The sequence below is a fragment of the Acinonyx jubatus genome, chromosome C1, assembly GCF_027475565.1.
Source record: "Acinonyx jubatus isolate Ajub_Pintada_27869175 chromosome C1, VMU_Ajub_asm_v1.0, whole genome shotgun sequence".
NCBI classification, from domain to species: Eukaryota; Metazoa; Chordata; class Mammalia; order Carnivora; family Felidae; genus Acinonyx; species Acinonyx jubatus.
In genome coordinates, this window is record NC_069381.1 from 137736653 (window position 1) to 137754028 (window position 17376).

General features: G+C 40.2%; 1 protein-coding gene across 6 annotated transcripts in view; it reads left to right on the top strand.

Annotated features, from left to right (window-relative positions):
* Positions 1-16463, top strand: part of LYPD6B (LY6/PLAUR domain containing 6B) — a 174464-nt gene extending 158001 nt beyond the window's left edge. For all 6 annotated transcript variants that reach the window (XM_053215037.1, XM_053215036.1, XM_053215034.1 and 3 more), the window contains 4 exons: positions 7817-7967; positions 10500-10598; positions 14000-14130; positions 15864-16463. In XM_053215037.1, coding sequence (XP_053071012.1) covers positions 7853-7967; positions 10500-10598; positions 14000-14130; positions 15864-16028 — 510 coding nt within the window. In that variant the 5' untranslated portion in view covers positions 7817-7852 and the 3' untranslated portion in view covers positions 16029-16463. The remainder of the gene's footprint in view (positions 1-7816; positions 7968-10499; positions 10599-13999; positions 14131-15863) is intronic.
* The last annotated feature ends 913 nt before the right edge of the window (positions 16464-17376 follow it).

Consider the following 17376-nt stretch of genomic DNA (forward strand, 5'->3'; position numbering starts at 1 on the left):
TCTTTAATGCCATCTAAGTGAAAGGTACTTTACCTATGTAATTATACCCAATCCCCACAACAGCTTGAGAAATTTATCTACATGGCTCTAAGCCTCACTTATCTTATTGACAAATGGGGTTACGTGGCTAGTAAATGTAGAAACAATTTGTAGTTTTCATAAGAAATTGAAGATGACACTAAGAAATGAAAAGACATTCCATGCTCATGGATTGGAAGAACAAATACTGTTAAAATGTCTGTACTACCCAAAACAATGTACACATTGAATACAATCCTATCACAATACCTATCCAAATCCTATCAAAATACCATCAGCATTTTTCACAGAGCTAGAAAAGACAATCCTAAAATTTGTGTGGAAGCACAGAAGACCCCAAACAACCAAAGCAACCTTGAAAAAGAAAAGCAAACTGGAGGCATCACAGTTGAGACTTTAAGTTATAATACAAAGCTGTACTAATCAAAGTGGTATGGTACTGGCGTAAAAATAGAAACATAGATCAATGGAACTGAATAGAAAACCCAGAAATGAACCCACAACTATATGGTCAATTAATCTTTGGCAAATCAGGAAAGATTATAGTGTAAGATTATAGTGTAAGAACATGGTCCAGTTTTCCCAACACCATTCGCTGAAGAGACTCTTTTTCCCATTGGATATTCTAGGAAAGGATATCCAATGGGAAAAAGAGTCTCTTCAGCGAATGGTGTTGGGAAAACTGGACCATGTTCTTACACTATACAGAAAAATAAGTTCAAAATGGATTAACGACCTAAATGTGAGACCTGAAAGCATAAAAATACTAGATGAGAACGCAGGCAACTTCTTTGACATCAGCTGTAGCACCTTCTTTCTAGATGTGTCTCCTGAGGCAAGGGAAACAAAAGCAAACTTCAAAAAAAAAAACACATCAAAATAAAAAGCTTCTGCACAGTGAAGGGAACAGTCAACAAAACTAGAAGGCAGCCTGTGGAATGGGAGAAGATATTTGCAAATGACATATCTGATAAAGGGTTAGTATCCAAAATCTATAAAGAATTTATAAAACTCAACACCCAAAAACAAATAATCCAGCTTAAAAATGGACCAAAGACATGAGTAGACATTTTTTTCAAAGAAGACTATACAGACACATGGAAAGATGCTCAATGTCACTCAGCATTAGGAAAATGCAAGTCAAAACTACAGTGAGGTATCACCTCACGCCTATCATAATGGCTAAAATCCACAATACAAGAAACAACAAGTATTGGCAAGGATGTGGAGAAAGGAGAACCTTCTTGCACTGTTGGTGTGAGTGCAAACTGGTACAGCCACTCCGGAAAACAGTATGGAGCTTCCTCAAAAAGTTAAAAATGGAACTCCCCTACAATCCAGCAATTGCACTATTAGGTGTTTACCCAAAGGATACAAAAATACTGATTCGAAGGGATACATGCACACTGGTGTTTATAGCAGCATTATCAACAATAGCCAAATTACAGCAACAGCCTCCATGTCCATCAACTGATGAATGGATAAAGATTGGAGGGGTGTGTATGTGTGTGTGTGTATATATATGTGTGTATACATATATATCTCTATATCTCCTTCTTTGTATACATACACACAGGAATATTACTCAGGCATAAAAAAGAATGAAATCTTGCCATTTGCAATGACATAGATGGAGCAAGAGAGTATTATGCTAACTGAAATAAGAGAAAGACAAATAGCATATGATTTCACTCATATGTGGCATTTAACAAACAAAACAAATGAACAAAGCGGGGGGAAGGTGGGGGTGGAAAGAGATAAACCAAGAAACAGACTCTTAACTATAGAGAACAAATTGATGGTTACCAGCATGGAGGTAGGTGAAGTATGGGTGAAATAGATGATGGTGTGATGAGCACTGGGTGTTGTATGGAAGTGTTGAATCACTATATTGTACAGCTGAAACTAATATTATGTTGTATGTTACCTAACTGGAATTTAAACAACAACTTTTAAAAAATGCTGATCCTGTAAAACAAAAAGGAGAACCAGAATTTTATTCTGGGTGCCCTTTCTGAATCTAAAGCCCATTGTTTTTCCTCCTCTCTAAGATGATTGTATTAACCCTTGGCAGACACATCTCAAATTGAGTTTTTGGCCCCAGTAATGTATGTGAGTATAGACATTGTGTCTCTTATTTATTGTTTTCTGCGTGCTTAGCAGAATGCCTGGTATAAATGCAAGATTTATCATCCTAATATTTTCAAGATTTGGATAAGCTGGTATGAGTGGTTGAATCATGATTCCTACTTTTTCCTAGTGAATGTTGTTAAGGATAAAGTCCATGGTACTCCGTGGGTATTTTGTATTTTCAGAGGATGATAATGGATTGGGTGGGTATAAGGTAAAATTCTCTCTTGTATTTTGCTTCCGGCACTTAAAAAAGCTAGATTAAATATCTCTAAGGAAATTCATATTTAAACTTAGGAGGACAAAAGAACTTTTTGTGTACCAGAAATAGAACACCTGTTAGAGAAGGTAGAAGCTGCAGCGTAGGAGCTGGGCTCTCGATGCCCAGGCAGGTTAGCAATTAAAACCCCAGTCCCCCTGCAAGGAAGGGAACTACAACAGGGTCTCAGCATAGATCCCATGAACACTGTTCTTAAATGTAACAGGAACCAGAGTGTCTCCGTTGGCCAACCTGGCCTAATAGCCAGAAGCAAGTAACACAATCCTTGTTGCAGATGATAAAGTTTTTTTGTTTGGGCAGATTTCTTCTTCTGACAGGAGTGTTTTCATCTATTCTTGTCCTTCTTAGTAAAATTTCAGCACTCATTTTGAATTTCCACTTGGCCTTCTATTCTTTTTACAAGGGAAGCCGGGCCTATTAAAGTTTGTCGTTAAAGTGTCTTACTGCGGGATAAGTGATGCTTTCAGGAAAGTGTGAATATGAGTGTTGATGGGCATGTTGGACTTAGTAGAGCTGCTTCCTCTAAATTATCCATTTCATTTGTTTTATTGGCAGTTGGAGTTAGCCTTGGCTTGCTGACTCATTTTTAGCAACTGTGCAGGAAGTACCAGTATTTACCACATTGTTTGGTCTCTTCTTTTTCAAATCTCCCTTTGAGTCCATTCCTTTTGAGACCATTTCTTCATCTTTGGACATTCCATCAACTCCTTACTGCCCACAATCTTTGTCTTGTTAAGAAAAGAGTTCCTTAAGATCATAGCTAAGATGTTGGTTCTATTTTTAAAAAAAGTATTTATTGGATATTTACCATGCACTGAGCCTAGACCTAGGGACTTAAAAAATAGTTTAAAAAATAATGTAGGTCATTTCCCTACCCCAAAAGAGAGTTTACGATGTCAAGGACATGCTGCTTGTTGAAACCCCCATCATCTTTGCATATTTTCCGTGGAGGCAGAAAATGCCACATGTAGGATAAGATGCTGATTATTACTCAGACCTGGGAAATAGTCACGCTTCTGGACCAAGTGCCATGTAGGTCCTTTACTCTGGGCAGTAATCGGCCAGGTGGGCTTTGCAAATGTACACATCTGGCTACCTGCCATTCCCTGGAGTACCTGAGAGTTGCCCATCTCTGTTGAATCTGACTTTGCAGAAAGCACCCCTTTCTTTTGGCATTCTGGAGCATATCCTACTTGCCAAAGAGAGGATCATAAACCAAATGGAAGGCCAGCACCACAGGTGAGGGGTTTTTGACCAGGCCTACCATCTGTGGGGAAAAATGGATAAAAATATTGTGCTCTGCTGGGGAGGAATGATTTGAGCCATCCTTGAACTTGAGTGTATACCAGATACCTAATGTATATGTGGAACTTTCTTAGTGTCAAATATAAAACCATCTAAGTCACAGGAAGCCAAATCCTGACAGTTGTATTCTGAAACAGCAAGCAGCAGTTCTTAACTGTTATGTTAAGATTAACAGATTCCTTAACAGATTCCTTTTGAGATCCTCAGCCCAGGGGGAAAAATCTATATAGACACAATATTTTGCAAATAACCCTAACAAGCTTACAAGTCACCCCTCCCTGCTCTGAAGAACTCTGCTCTGTGTGATGGTCCTGGAGAAAATACCAGAATGGTTTAGTCTGACTCATCTTAAAGACTTCTTTTTTTTCCCTTCTGGAGCAAAATACAAGCTCTACTGTAACCTTGTTCTGCAACAAAGACTGCAGTGAGAGCCTACTCAGCAAAGTCTCAGCAGGTAATTTTTAGTTCAGAGTCTCCGTGAAATGATTCTAAATGTAAAACAACTTTCAGATACCATAGTTAGTCATTTGCTTTTTCATTACCCTAATGTCTTTTGGTTGTGAAAGATAAAACAGTCATGTTAACACAAACCTATCCACTGCAGAATAGATAGAGATAGATATAGGTACTTAGGGGAAAGCAGTATTGGTAATAGATTATAAAGCCGGCTCTGGAAAATAGCAGACATTTTTATTTAGTGTTTTGTTTGTTTGTTTCATTTGATAGGTAAAACCTTTGCAGTTCTGGTGAATTCTGATACAATAAGGCTATGCTGTTTTAGCTAAAAATGGAAATAAAAATATACTAGTCGATATGGCGACTTTTCACTGTTGTTTTGATGGGGTTACTGTGTTCCAGGAAGTGTGCTAGGATCTTTACACACACTGTCTCCTAAGCTCACTTGTACAATGGTAATGATGCCACTTTCCCTACAGTCCTGTTTTGAAGAATGGAAAAAACAAAATACAAATCTAATCCTTGGGCTTGCTGTTCATTTGGTTGTTTTAAAGTCGTCTGCCATCCAATCACTCTTTTATTCAGAGAAACCTTTGTGAATCCTAAATTCCTCTATGTTGTCTGTTATTGGCATCCCTTTATTCTGGGAGTGAGAAATAAGGCTAGGGATTTGGGACCTGTTGCTCTGCAGAGACCAAGCATTTTTTCAAAATCAGATAATCTAAAACCAAACAGTTCCTTGGTTTTGTTAGATCCCAAATCCTTGCCATGGCCTGTAAGTAAGTGCCTGTATGATCTGGTCCCACCACCTCTGACTTTGTCCCTGCCCCCTCCCCCCTGCACGTGCACTTCTTCCTATCTTGGAACCCTAGTGTCTTTTCCCTTGATTCTTTGCTTGGGTGGTTTCTTCTCATACTGGGTCCACTGTATATGTAAAGTAGGTCCTCCTATTCACCCACACATCTCTCTATTGTACTTATCTCAGAATCATGACCATCTGAAATTACATTTTCCCCATAGTTAGTGTCTGTCTTCTCCTTCTAACATGCACACTTCATGAGAGCAAAGGCCGTGTTGGAGGTCCAGTAATAACAATTTCTTTCTATGCACTACATGTCAGTAATGACATTTGAATGAATAAATGAGCTTCTGTCTCACATAGAGATTACATGAGGAAAACCAGGGGTTCTGACTTGTGATTCCTGTTTGGAGATATGTTCTTAACAGCGAATGCTACCTAGTGAGGATTGAAAACTGGCGAACACAGCTAATTAGATAAGTGCTTCATGTGTATTAACTAATTCCTACAACCCTATGAGGTAGGTAGTAATATCATTACTTCCATTCTATAGATGCAAAAGTTGTGGTACAGAGAGGTCAAGGAACTTGCACCAGTCTATAAAGAGAGTAGATTTAGAAGCAGGTATTTGAGCCTGTACTCTACCTGAAAGTGCCCATGTGCCCAGCACTCGGCTGAGTGCTTCATACACATGATGTCATTTAGTCTGTGCTTCTATACTCTGAGGTAGAGACTGTTATTGTGCCTCTTCTACAGATGGGCAAGCCGAGGCTTGGAAAGTTGAAGCAATTTGTCTGAGGCCCCATATTCGTTAGTGATGGAAAAGGGACTTAATGTAGATGATAGGACTCTGAAATGTATAATCTTAGGCATTATTTCCATATTACTTGAATATGGGTTGCTATTGGAACACAATGAATTTGAGATTTGTGAAAAAGGGACGAGTCTCTCCTACTCAAAGTTTCTCCACTGGTGTAAAGCAGGGGTCTTCATTCCTTGGCTCCAGATTCACAATGAATATGGAGCAGTCCAACTTAGAGAAAGGAATAGGAGAAGGAGAATTTGTACCAGCATAATGACTCGTCTGTAAGGAATAATATAGTTAGCTATTAGAAACGTCCATTTCTTCAGAAAGAGCATAAAAATAAGATTTAGAAATCTAATAACTGTGAACGATCAATTTTGGTTTCTAAAATGAACCAGGACAGAATTTTATATATGTATTTACATATCAGTAGGTCGCATTCTGTCGTGAGCTGAAATGCAGTATAGGAAGTTTAGCCCTATTGGCTTTTGAAACCTTCAAGGTTTTCCTTTACACTGAGTACTTCTTAGAGACTATGTTCAATTGGTGGCAGAAGCCATCTATAGGGATGGGGATGCTGTTGGCTATATTTTGTCTGCTATCTAGTTCCATCTTTGTAGGTAGGCATTATTAGCTATACATGCAAAACCAATATACTCACAACACAACAGGGGGAGGTAAAATCCCTAGATTCTGTGCGTTATTATCCTGGCTTCAAACAAAATATCTATGTGAAGGATTATGCTCATATGTGCAGAGATCAAACTTTTCTTCTCTGAAAAATTTCCTAAACCCACAGAGACCGGCTGATTCAGCAAGAAGAAAATGAGTTCAGGCAATATTATTGAACTCTAAGGTTCTAGCATTTTCACAGACTTGTATTACAAGTGCTGTTACTTTCACAATCCTATGTGATTCTACCTGAGCCTATATTTGATGCTTACAATTATCCAAACGTGTGGGCAGAATGGGTGTTATTAAACCACTTTGCAGATGAGGAAATTGAGGTTAATAGAGCTTAAAGAGCTTGCCCAAGGTCAGACAGCTAATAAATAGCAGAGCCAATACCTGAACCAAAGTCTTTGGACTCCAAGTTACATCCTTTTCTGCTTCCCACACCTCTCCATTGCCAAAGAGAACCTGTTTGTGGTGATCCTGTATGTTCTCAGCATCTCTCCTGAAGATTTTCTTACTACCAGGTCTGCTTCTAGAGGGTAGAACCAGTGGGACTTAAGATGTACTGTCTTCCTCGGTGCGCTGTGGACGTCTGTTGTTTCACTGGGTATCAAACCTGCCTACTTCACCTCTTTGAAAGCAGAAGCAGTATTTGTGGGCTAGGACTAACATCACATCAGCATTTCAAACAACTCTTACTCTGTTTTCTCTAGAACCTCCTGGCAGCTTGTTGCACCCAGTGTGACAGACACAGATGGGGATGGCATTGTCTTTGTGCTCTGGGGTCCAGCAGAGACTCTATTTCCCAAACTCGTTGTACATTTATGCACTGCCCTTCCTAGTGCTCTGACTCTTAAGGTTTCTTCCAGGTTTTGAAAGCGTTGCAAAATTTCTCAAACACAAGTGTTTACTCAGAGTATGGACTTGACAGATAGGTGGTTCAGTAACTTCAGGTGAACGTGCATCGGAACCCTGTTTGTTAAGTGATTGGCTGATTCAGCACAAAGTACGCCGGCTAGCCTCAGGCAGTGAGGGAATGGGGTGCGGCCACGCCCATGCTGTTCCTTGTTCTTCCGGAACCTGAAAGGCCTTTGGGTGTCCTGCTAGAGCTTAACTGGCTAGTGCAGAGGCCTGACCAGTAGAAGGCAGTAATTACTTAGCTTTCATCTGTGAAAAAGAATGCAGTTTGCTTACAGGTACGGGCCCTATAGAACAAGTAGATGGTTGGATAGATTTGAATAATCAGGCTTCCCAAATGGAAGCAAAGCCTGCTCCTCCTGACAAACAAAATGCAGATAAATGCGACCAGTCTCTCTTTTCATTGTAGATGTGAGTTTTGGACTTTCCCATAACCAAGGTCAGAATGCTGCCCCTCCGTCATGCCCTGGCTGTAGCTGTTGTCCAGATCTTTATCTTGTCAGAAAACTGGGCATTGGCCAAGAACATCAACTTCTACAACGTGAGGCCTCCTCTGGACCGTAAGTAGTGGTTGTGTCCTGGTTCACGACTGTAGGGTCAGGGCGACAATTCGAAGTCCCTCTTTCCACCTATAATAACTTTGCCTGCTCTGGAATATTTGGTTTATACCTAGAATAAGCCAGAGAGTCTTCACTACTTTGGTGAGGAGGAGTAGTACATAATGACAGAAATTTTCTCCATTTCTTTAAAATGCTTTAGCTTTCTGCTGAAGTCTCAAAATGGTTCTTGGTTAAAATACTCTGTTTGGGGTGCCTGGGTGGCTCAGTTTAAACATCTGACTTGGCTCAGGTCATGATCTCACGGTTCATGAGTTCAAGCCCCGCGTCGGGCTCTGTGCTGACAGCTCGGAGCCTGGAGTCTGCTTCTGATTCTGTGTCTCCCTCTCTCTCTCTGCCCTCCCCCTACTCACGTGCACTCGCTCGCTCTCTCACTCTCAAAAATAAACATTTTTAAAAATGAAAAAGTAAAATAATCTCTTGAACACTGTCACCACGAATGGCTTAGCAGACAGTGTTCTTTGTTGATCTCTTCAATGGAGAAGGATATTGGCTGTAGGAAGGAAGTTTCTCCGTATATAATTTATATATGGTTGTGGAGCCCAACATGAGGTTTGAACTCATGACCCCGATATCAAGACCTGAGCTGAGATCAAGAGTCAGATGCTCAACAACCGAGTCACCCAGACACCCCTAAATGATATATTCTTTCAAATGACCATTAACAATTTTGAAACAGATTTGTATATTTGAAATTAGGTGGGAAATAATACTTGGATTTTCATTAATATGCATAGTCACCATTAGAAAAGGCTGTATAAAATTCAACTTTTCCACTAATAATTTACACAGAAGCAAATATCAGTGAACATTATCTATAGGATAATATATTTTATATGCATACATGTGAATATTTGTACTTTTATACATATATCATCTCCTTTCTCTCTTCAGACAAGTGAGACTTCTCTGATATACTTTATTAGAGAAAGATTATAGACACCAATTGGTATAAAGATGAATGGCTATAGTTCCCACACCTGGAAGAGTATCAAAATCATGATAAAAGCCTTTAAAACTACATATTCCTTGGTCTCCTCTGCAGAGGTTCAGTAGTCAGAAGGGTGGGATGTAAATTATATTCTTTTCTTTCCCTGCCCCAAACCCTCTTCTTTTTAAAAAAACTCTCCTGATACTATTCATGCACAGCCAGGTTTGGGACCCACTGTCTTTATACCACTTCTAAATGAAGCCTATATATTACTTTTCTTCCCTTTGTGCTTTCTTTATTATTTGTGACACTGCGTGTGTGTGTGCATACACACATATATTGCATATATACCACGCACACCTTGAACTATCATTTATTATATGTTTCTAAACTGGTAATGATTGTATACTAATAGCTTAATGACATGGCACAAACACATTGAGATTTTCGTAAAATCTAAATTATAGACAAATTTTGAAACTTTAAGCCTAATAAAAGTTTATGATTATAAAAAATCATTAAAAAAATAGAAATATTTGACTAACATGATCAGTTTACTAGGATGGTCGGACATTTTCCTTAATCTTTATCCATTTTATTCTCCAAAAATGGAAGAATTGCAAGTTTTACATAAGGCTTTATGCCATGGCTTATAAAGAAATGTCAAATTTATTACACTTTTGACTTCTTGCCCATTAAAATAACAAGATACAAGGTTGGGGAAAAAAAAACACAAAAACCTAAAGACCAAAAGGACATTCTAGTTACTTTCAATCCAGACTGCCAGCAGTCATAATTCCTGCTTTCTGTAACACCAGCATGAGCATAAGAGCCTGAGAATTGCTATCATCCTTACATTAGAAGTTACATTCCTGATTGAGGTCTAATGTTGTGATAATTGACGTATATCAAGTGAGATTGCTTGATTGAGGTTGAAGATGGCTGTAATGGAAGTGCGTGTAGACAGAAACCAGCAGGATTTGATGTGCCAGAGACTATGCTAGATATTTTTTATTGCAGCCTCCTGTTTAATCTTCATGATTCCTCTGCAAGTCATGGGGATCTTCACTGTTAGCATTTCTCTAAATATTATTATTTCCTGGAAGTTAAAAATGATAAAGCTACTCAGTAGGAAGAACAGAATTCAAGCTCAGGTTAATCTGACTCCAGTTCTTTTCAGGGGCCACACTAAACCAAATCATTGGTTCCAATCCCGCCACCACCCTTTCCTGTGCTCTCAACCCCCACTTATTCCCAAGTTATAAATTGTAATGAAACAATACCATGGGTGTTTCAAAGTGGCTTGTGGAACCATTTTCATTACTCTATAGTAGATAAGCACAGACAAAATATTTAAAGAAAAGAGAATAAATATGCCCCGAAGTCTGGCAGTTAACTCCAGCTCCTTGGCAACGAAAACTCTAAGGATGATGGTTTGTAAATTTCGTTTGATCTAATAAAAGTTGCTCATTTGTGCCATCTTTGATGTTTAAAATTTTTGTCTTTTTTAACCTTTCTGTTTCACTGTGCATTTTTCTTTAAAGCTACGCCATTTCCAAATAGCTTCAAGTGTTTTACCTGTGAAAATGCAAGGGATAATTATAACTGCAATCGATGGGCAGAAGACAAATGGTGCCCACAAAGTAAGTGCACTGAGTTTGGAACACTCTCTGGTGATTATACCTCATTTAGGTCTCTCTTAACTGGCCGTGAGCAGACCTGCCTTATATAATGGGATTAGCATATATCAACAGGCTGATGATGTTATATCAAAATAAGATTTCTTTTAGTAGACTGTGCAGGTATCAGACTACTCTGAGAGTACTTGGAAGCTGATGGTATAACCTCAGTTTGTGTGTGCTGTGTGTGCCTCCAGGGAGGATTTCTTAAATAGTATTTATCAAGCAGAACAAATAGTCCACAGTGTTGTCCAAGGCATTCTAAGAATTTCAGAAATGCTTGATACCTCTAGAAAAGTCACACTTACTGGCTAAAGCAAAGAAGGGTTTTTATACTCTTGAGATACATTGGTGCCTTGGTAACTCATTCATTCATTTGACAAACATTTGAGAACTTTTTAGTTTGCTTAGCTCCCGGATACATCCCTAGTGGTTGGGGACAAAAGTAGAAGGGAAACCAAGTGGGGTCTTTTATTGTCTTTAGGCGGGAGAAGATGATAACCGGGACTATGGTGGTAGGGATAGAGGGACAAGAAGTTGAATGATTTAACATATATAAACTTGGAGGTAAAGCAGACGGGATGTGCTGAGGGATGAGTTGGAATTGGAAAGTTCTACTCAGAGCTATAAGATGAGGCTATTCAGATTTTTAGGAAGTACTATTTTTTAGGTTTTCAGACATAAAAGGCCAAGAAAAGCAAACCGACCAACCAACAAACTCTTCTAGAGCTAAAGATTACCAGTTTTGGTGTACTATTACCTTGACTGTTTTGGAAATCTTTGTACCATATTCTATAAAGCAGTAAAATAGCCTTACCTCTTCCAGATAAAGCCAGTGTATGGTACCAATGATTAGTACACACTGCAGACCTCTATGGGGCCTGAGACTCTTAGGCTGTAAATTAGCACAAATGGTTGTGACATCTACTTGGAAAGTATTTTTCCTTTTTTTTAATGTGTATTTATTTGGAGAGAGAGGGAGAGCGAGCAAGCATGAGTGAGAAGGGGAGAGGAAGAGAGAGAGAGAATCCCAAGCAGGCTCCACATTCAGCATGGAGCCAGATGTGGCGATAGATCTCACAACCACGAGATTATGACCTGCACTGATACCATGAGTGGGTCACTTAACTGAGCCACCCACGTGCCTCTGGACAGTATTTTTCATGATTTCTTTTCAAGAGTAATTAATTATTTTAATTTTGTCTTGAGGTTCTTTTACATTTCTGTAGAGTGACCTTAAATTGTGTGTGTGTGTTTGAGTACATTTATGTATCTTGTGCATTTGGAGATTTGTTTCTACATTTTGCACAGAAATTTATCTTAGTAATTGCAAAGTTTTTAAGGTTGGCCGATGCCTCTCTTTACTAATTTACTTCAGAGGGTGGGTACCATTCTTAGCTATTTGCTTTAAATGCCCCTGAAAAACGGGCGGTAAGGATTGTAACAGTAGCAAATTACGGCACTGATGTCCAACTCCTTGTACTTCGTCTTCATGGACTATATTATTTTGAATTGTATCCAAACACTGTTCCTACTAGGAACAGCACAGTACTCTGATTTGTCATTCATGAATCAAAGCCGTCTTGAATGGGAACGTGCATGGATATTTCCGGGTTGCAGAGTTTCATCTCTGTTGAAACACGTGAGCAGAAGAAGGGAGCTGCAGCTTTCCATCAGCAAGGAAATGCCAGAGATGGGAAGGGTGAAGGAAGTTGGCTCTTCCAAGTCCAACTTGAAAACTTGACTCTTAACGAGACTGCCACGGAACGACCCTACATTCCAGTGTGCATGACAGTACATTTTTGACTGTGCTCCAGTCAAGCCCCAAAGATACTAACCATCTGGAATTCTACCTGAGGGTATAATTTCTTGCTTTTCAGTTAGTCATCATTTAGGGGCGTGATAGTCAACCATTTCTCGGGGGCAGACTGGCCCACAGATATTGTTCTTTGTCAGCTCAGGTTTCCTTTTCACCTTAGAGCTTTACTTCTGTGGTCTGTCAGTGTTGTTAAGAGAGGTTCTCTGTGTAACAGGATATGACAAGAATGACATTTCTTATTTTATTTACCCTGGCTTCTATTCTGACTTTCTAGGGTGCTTTAGCATGTGTGGCATTTTATACGAACACATGCAGCTACCAGTTTCCGATTCTTCTTTATGTGAAGTATAGGTCGAAATGCCTTTCCCAAACATTCAGTGGTTCCCTGTCCTTCTAAAGGCAGAAGTCAGCTACTCTCCTAGAGCACAGCAAAGCATCATCTAGTTTAACACTAGGTATGCTGAGAGGCGGAATAGTGTTCTGGCTAAGAGTACAAACCCTAGAAAACTGCCTAGGTTAGAATCCTATCTTCCACCACCTTCTGTCTAATGTAACTGTGGGCAAGAAACCGTGCCTTGGCTTTTCTATCTGTAAAATGATATTAATATGACTTGCCTTAAGGCTTATTGTAAGGATTGACTGAGTGAATACCTGTTAGAGTGCCTCGCTGATGGCGTGTTAATAGTATTTGAAGCTTACCACAACCCTATCAAAATGTCGGACACTTGTTAACATCTTTTATTCAAAAGAAAATGAGCTTTAAGGACCTAATAGTGCTCACATGTGACAGAATTCTCTAAAACCAAGTGCTCTCCACATTAGTAAGGTTTCCCCCCATTTTATGACATTGCTGCTATAGTCCCTTCTCAATAAACTAAGGAGCATTGCATTGGTCTGAGATAACTGGAGAGAGATGCAAAACTGAAGTGGCGGGTCCTAGCATATTGAATGAAATCACTTTCTTTAAAAGTAGTAAAATGTGAGTACTTAAAGCTATAGGGAAAACTGTAGACATGAGCTAGCTGTGTGCAGGGAGGGGCAGAGAGAGTAGGAAAATGGGAATACTCCGGAAAAGTCAAACATGCAGGGAGGATTAGAGCATGAGTAAGAAGTGGATGGGTCAGGAAGGTGGTCTTGATGTATACTTTGAAGCACCTGTTTTCATTCTGTTCCACCACATGTCTGTTAGTATACAAGAAACGAATGCTGAATAATACACCAAGATGTGTTCTAACTCACTGCATTTTACGTTTACAACTCTCATTTTATTTTGGAGTTCTAGAACACGTGCTTCATAGGGAGAGAGACAGAGACAGAAATGCTGGCACTCTCATATGAAATGAGCAGACCTGAGGTGCTGATGAAAAGCTTGTTCAACTTTTTTCTCAGCTTTAGCTGGCACCAAAGGAGAGGCATCCACTCCTGCCATTAAACTTCTTGCCTAGAAACCTAAGGATCATCCTGAGTTTTCGTCTTTCCTGAAGTGATTGTTGAGTTTCTCTTTTGCAGCGTGAAACATGACGTTGCCTTTTCTCCCCCTGCCTAGATACACAGTACTGTCTGACAGTTCACCACTTCACCAGCCACGGAAGAAGTACATCCATTACCAAAAAATGTGCCTCCAGAAGTGAATGTCATTTTGTTGGCTGCCACCACAGCCGAGATTCTGAACATACAGTAAGGAGTGTGTGTGTGTATGTGTAAGGTTACTGTCCTAAGGTTTTTCCTACTGGTCATTAGTTATACATAATGGAAAGGCAGGAAGGATAAAGTAACCTGTTGTATACATGTAGTCTTTAAGGAAAGACTCCCTTACAGTGATGTAGTGGAGACCAAAGAGAAATTGAAGACTTCCTGTCCTTCAACAAAAAATGTCACTAAAAACAAATGATAATTCCCGGACCACAGAGCTCCATCCTAGACCTCGAACTTGATTTGTTTGAAGTCTGTTCTGGAAGCCCAAGAGCCAACCATCCATGAGAGAGTGATGAACGTTACAGAACCCAGCTCATGTATTTTGTTTATGGCCAGATATCAACAAGAACAATGCACAGGGTAGCTGGGTTGTGGAAAGAGGGAAATGGGGATGCCTTTTACTAAGGAAATCTGGTCTTAACCCCTACCTCTGCTTAGATGGGGACGTGAGAGTATGAAAGAATTGATCTTAGTTTAATATGATGAAGTATAGATATATTTCAGATCAGTTGATCTCCTTAATTTTTTATCATTCTAAAATGAGCAATTTCACTCTTTTATATGCCTGGAATTGTGAAATGTTTGACAAAAAATTACTTGAAAAGTATGTTAATTTTATGAGATTTTAGAATTTGATTTAGTTACTGTGTACAGAAAGTGCTTCTGATACCAGTAGCTTTTAGCTCTGGCAACGTTGGAGAATCACCTGGGGAGTTTTCACAGCTATATTGGTGGTGGTCAGGGAACATCCCAGATCAGCTGAAACTGAACTTCATGTGGGGTCTTGGGCATTAGGCTCTTTTTTCTTTCCTTTTTCTTTTTTAAAATTTTTATTTTTGAGAGAGAGAGAGAGACAGACATAGAGTGCGAGTAGGGGAGGGGCAGAGAGAGAGAGAGGGATACACAATCCCAAAGCAGGCTCCAGGCTCTGAGACATCAGCACAGAGCCTGATGTGGGGCTTGAACTCACGAACAGGGAGATCATGACCTGAGCCACCAACAGAGCCACCCAGGCATCTCTCTTTTCTTTTTTAAAGTTCTCCAAGGAGATTCTGATGTTCTTGCTGCCAGGGTTGAAAGCAGCTGATAAAGACATGTAGAGTTGCTGCCCTTTTCTTAGCCATCCTGGAATGGCTAAGTTTATCAGGTTGAAGCCTTATACCAGGTATTATGACAGAAGATTGCTTCCTCTGAAAACACCTTGTGCTGTGAGGGAGCAAGCCTTTTCCACTCCTCAGCAGCCATAATTAGCAAGCCTTTGCTGTTGTAATGATAGAAATCAGTTGTTAGTATAGACAATACAAAGTCATTATTATCCCTTAACAAGTAGTACTGAGAAAGAAAATCAATGGCCAGTCCAAAAGGTTCCTAGCTTTCATTTTCATGTCAGTGTTTTTCCTTACAAACCTTAGAAGATTTGTTGACTCAATCAAGCAGTCTTATTCAGTTTCTCCTCCTCTTTTTTCCTTTGCTTATGCTTGGCTTGCTACAGATAAATCGCTGTTAAAATGAAAAGACTCTCAAGATAGTCCTTGCTTTCGGGTTAGTGGGGGAAAGGTACTCAAGGGCCTGAGTATCTCATAGACCGGGTGAGTTGGGTAACTAATTCTGTCCGTCCTCAGCGCTGTGGAAGCATTCTTTTGTTCTCTGTTTTGCCCTTCCCACTCCTTCCCATTACTTACTCTCTTTCCCCTCTCCCCTTGCTTCTGTAACAGGAGTGTAGGTCTTGCTGTGAAGGAATGATCTGTAATGTAGAGTTACCCACCAACCACACTAATGCAGTCTTCGCCGTGATGCATGCTCAGAGAACATCCGGCAGCAGTGCCCCCACGCTCTACCTACCAGTGCTGGCCTGGGTCTCCGTGCCTCTGCTGACATGAAGCCACTGTTCCTAAGAGAGACAGAAACTGCCCTCCGAAGCACAAGCCAAAAACTGTGTGAACGCTGAACGTTTGAGTGAAGACCAGTCTTGCACTTGGTGAAGAGTGCACCTTGGACTACCCCAAAGCAGAAGCCAGTTGTTCGCTGAGCTAAAGCACTCCTATGTCGGGCCACAGGATGGAGGAAGGGCATGTGGCAGGAAGTGAGGGGATTGTCTGGCTTCCAGGCTTCCTGGTCAGAGGGGCTGCATCTTGTCTCTTTTGCAGGGAGGATCCTGCCAGTATCTGCAACAGAGAGGTTGCAGCAGCCTGTTTTGGTCCTGCTGACCAGGCCTTTAGCTGAATGGACTGCTTGACCTCAAGACTCCTTCAGAAGCTGCTGGGTCAGACTCTCTCATTTCTGTGATTAGCTCAGAGTGTCCCTATGAAATCAACTCTTCCCACCAATGACACAGTCAGTGAGAAAGGCAGCTAACTATAGGAAGAAAACTTCAGTTGAACTAATATGAAACCCATTTACTATTGTGGGGAGAAATAAAGCTTTTAAATTATACGGTATAGAATGCATGCTTGTGTGTTTCTTGACTGACCTGGTGACCTCGGATAAAACATTTACCAGTGTCGTAAAGGAGGTCACTGAAGTTACGTTTCCATGCACCATGGGTGATCTATTCCAGCTTGAATTATGAAATTCTCTGCCAAAGTGACTTAGCTTTTTATATTTCAGGAAGGATACTTCTTAGGATGCTAAACGGTAATTAGTCCATTGAAAAGGTCAGGAAACCTTCCTGATGGAAGAGGATGAAGCCTTATCACATGTTGTACCCTCAGGGGTAGCAGCTTCACTTCAAAGAAACTGGCCAGAGGGCCCCTCCCCCATACAGTCAGCTTTTCTCTGAATGTCAGGCCCACCAAGAGAGCCTTTCTAAAAACATGCTAAAATGTTTGGTCCCTTTGTCTCCTCTTTCCCTTTTATAATAGTCTCAGCAACTTCTGTTTTCAGAATCCTGATTTCCTGCCTTTGCAGTTGGGGTGAGCTCTAAACACTCTGCCCTTGTATGTATGGTGATAATGGAGTATTTTTGTTTGTTTGTTTGTTAATTGAGCATCTACCATCGGGAGACTGAGTACTCCATCAAGTCAGTCCATTAATGACACTATCCTTACCATGTGGGCTCACCTATGGTGGGAGTCCTCAAACTATGGTTCATCAGCCACATACGTCCTACCACTTTTAGCCTGTTGGATTTCTGTAACAAATACACTATTAGTTTTGTGGCTTAAAAAATTTTAATCCTTACAGTTCTGGGGGCTGAGAAGTCCAAGATCAAGGTGCCAGCAGATCGGG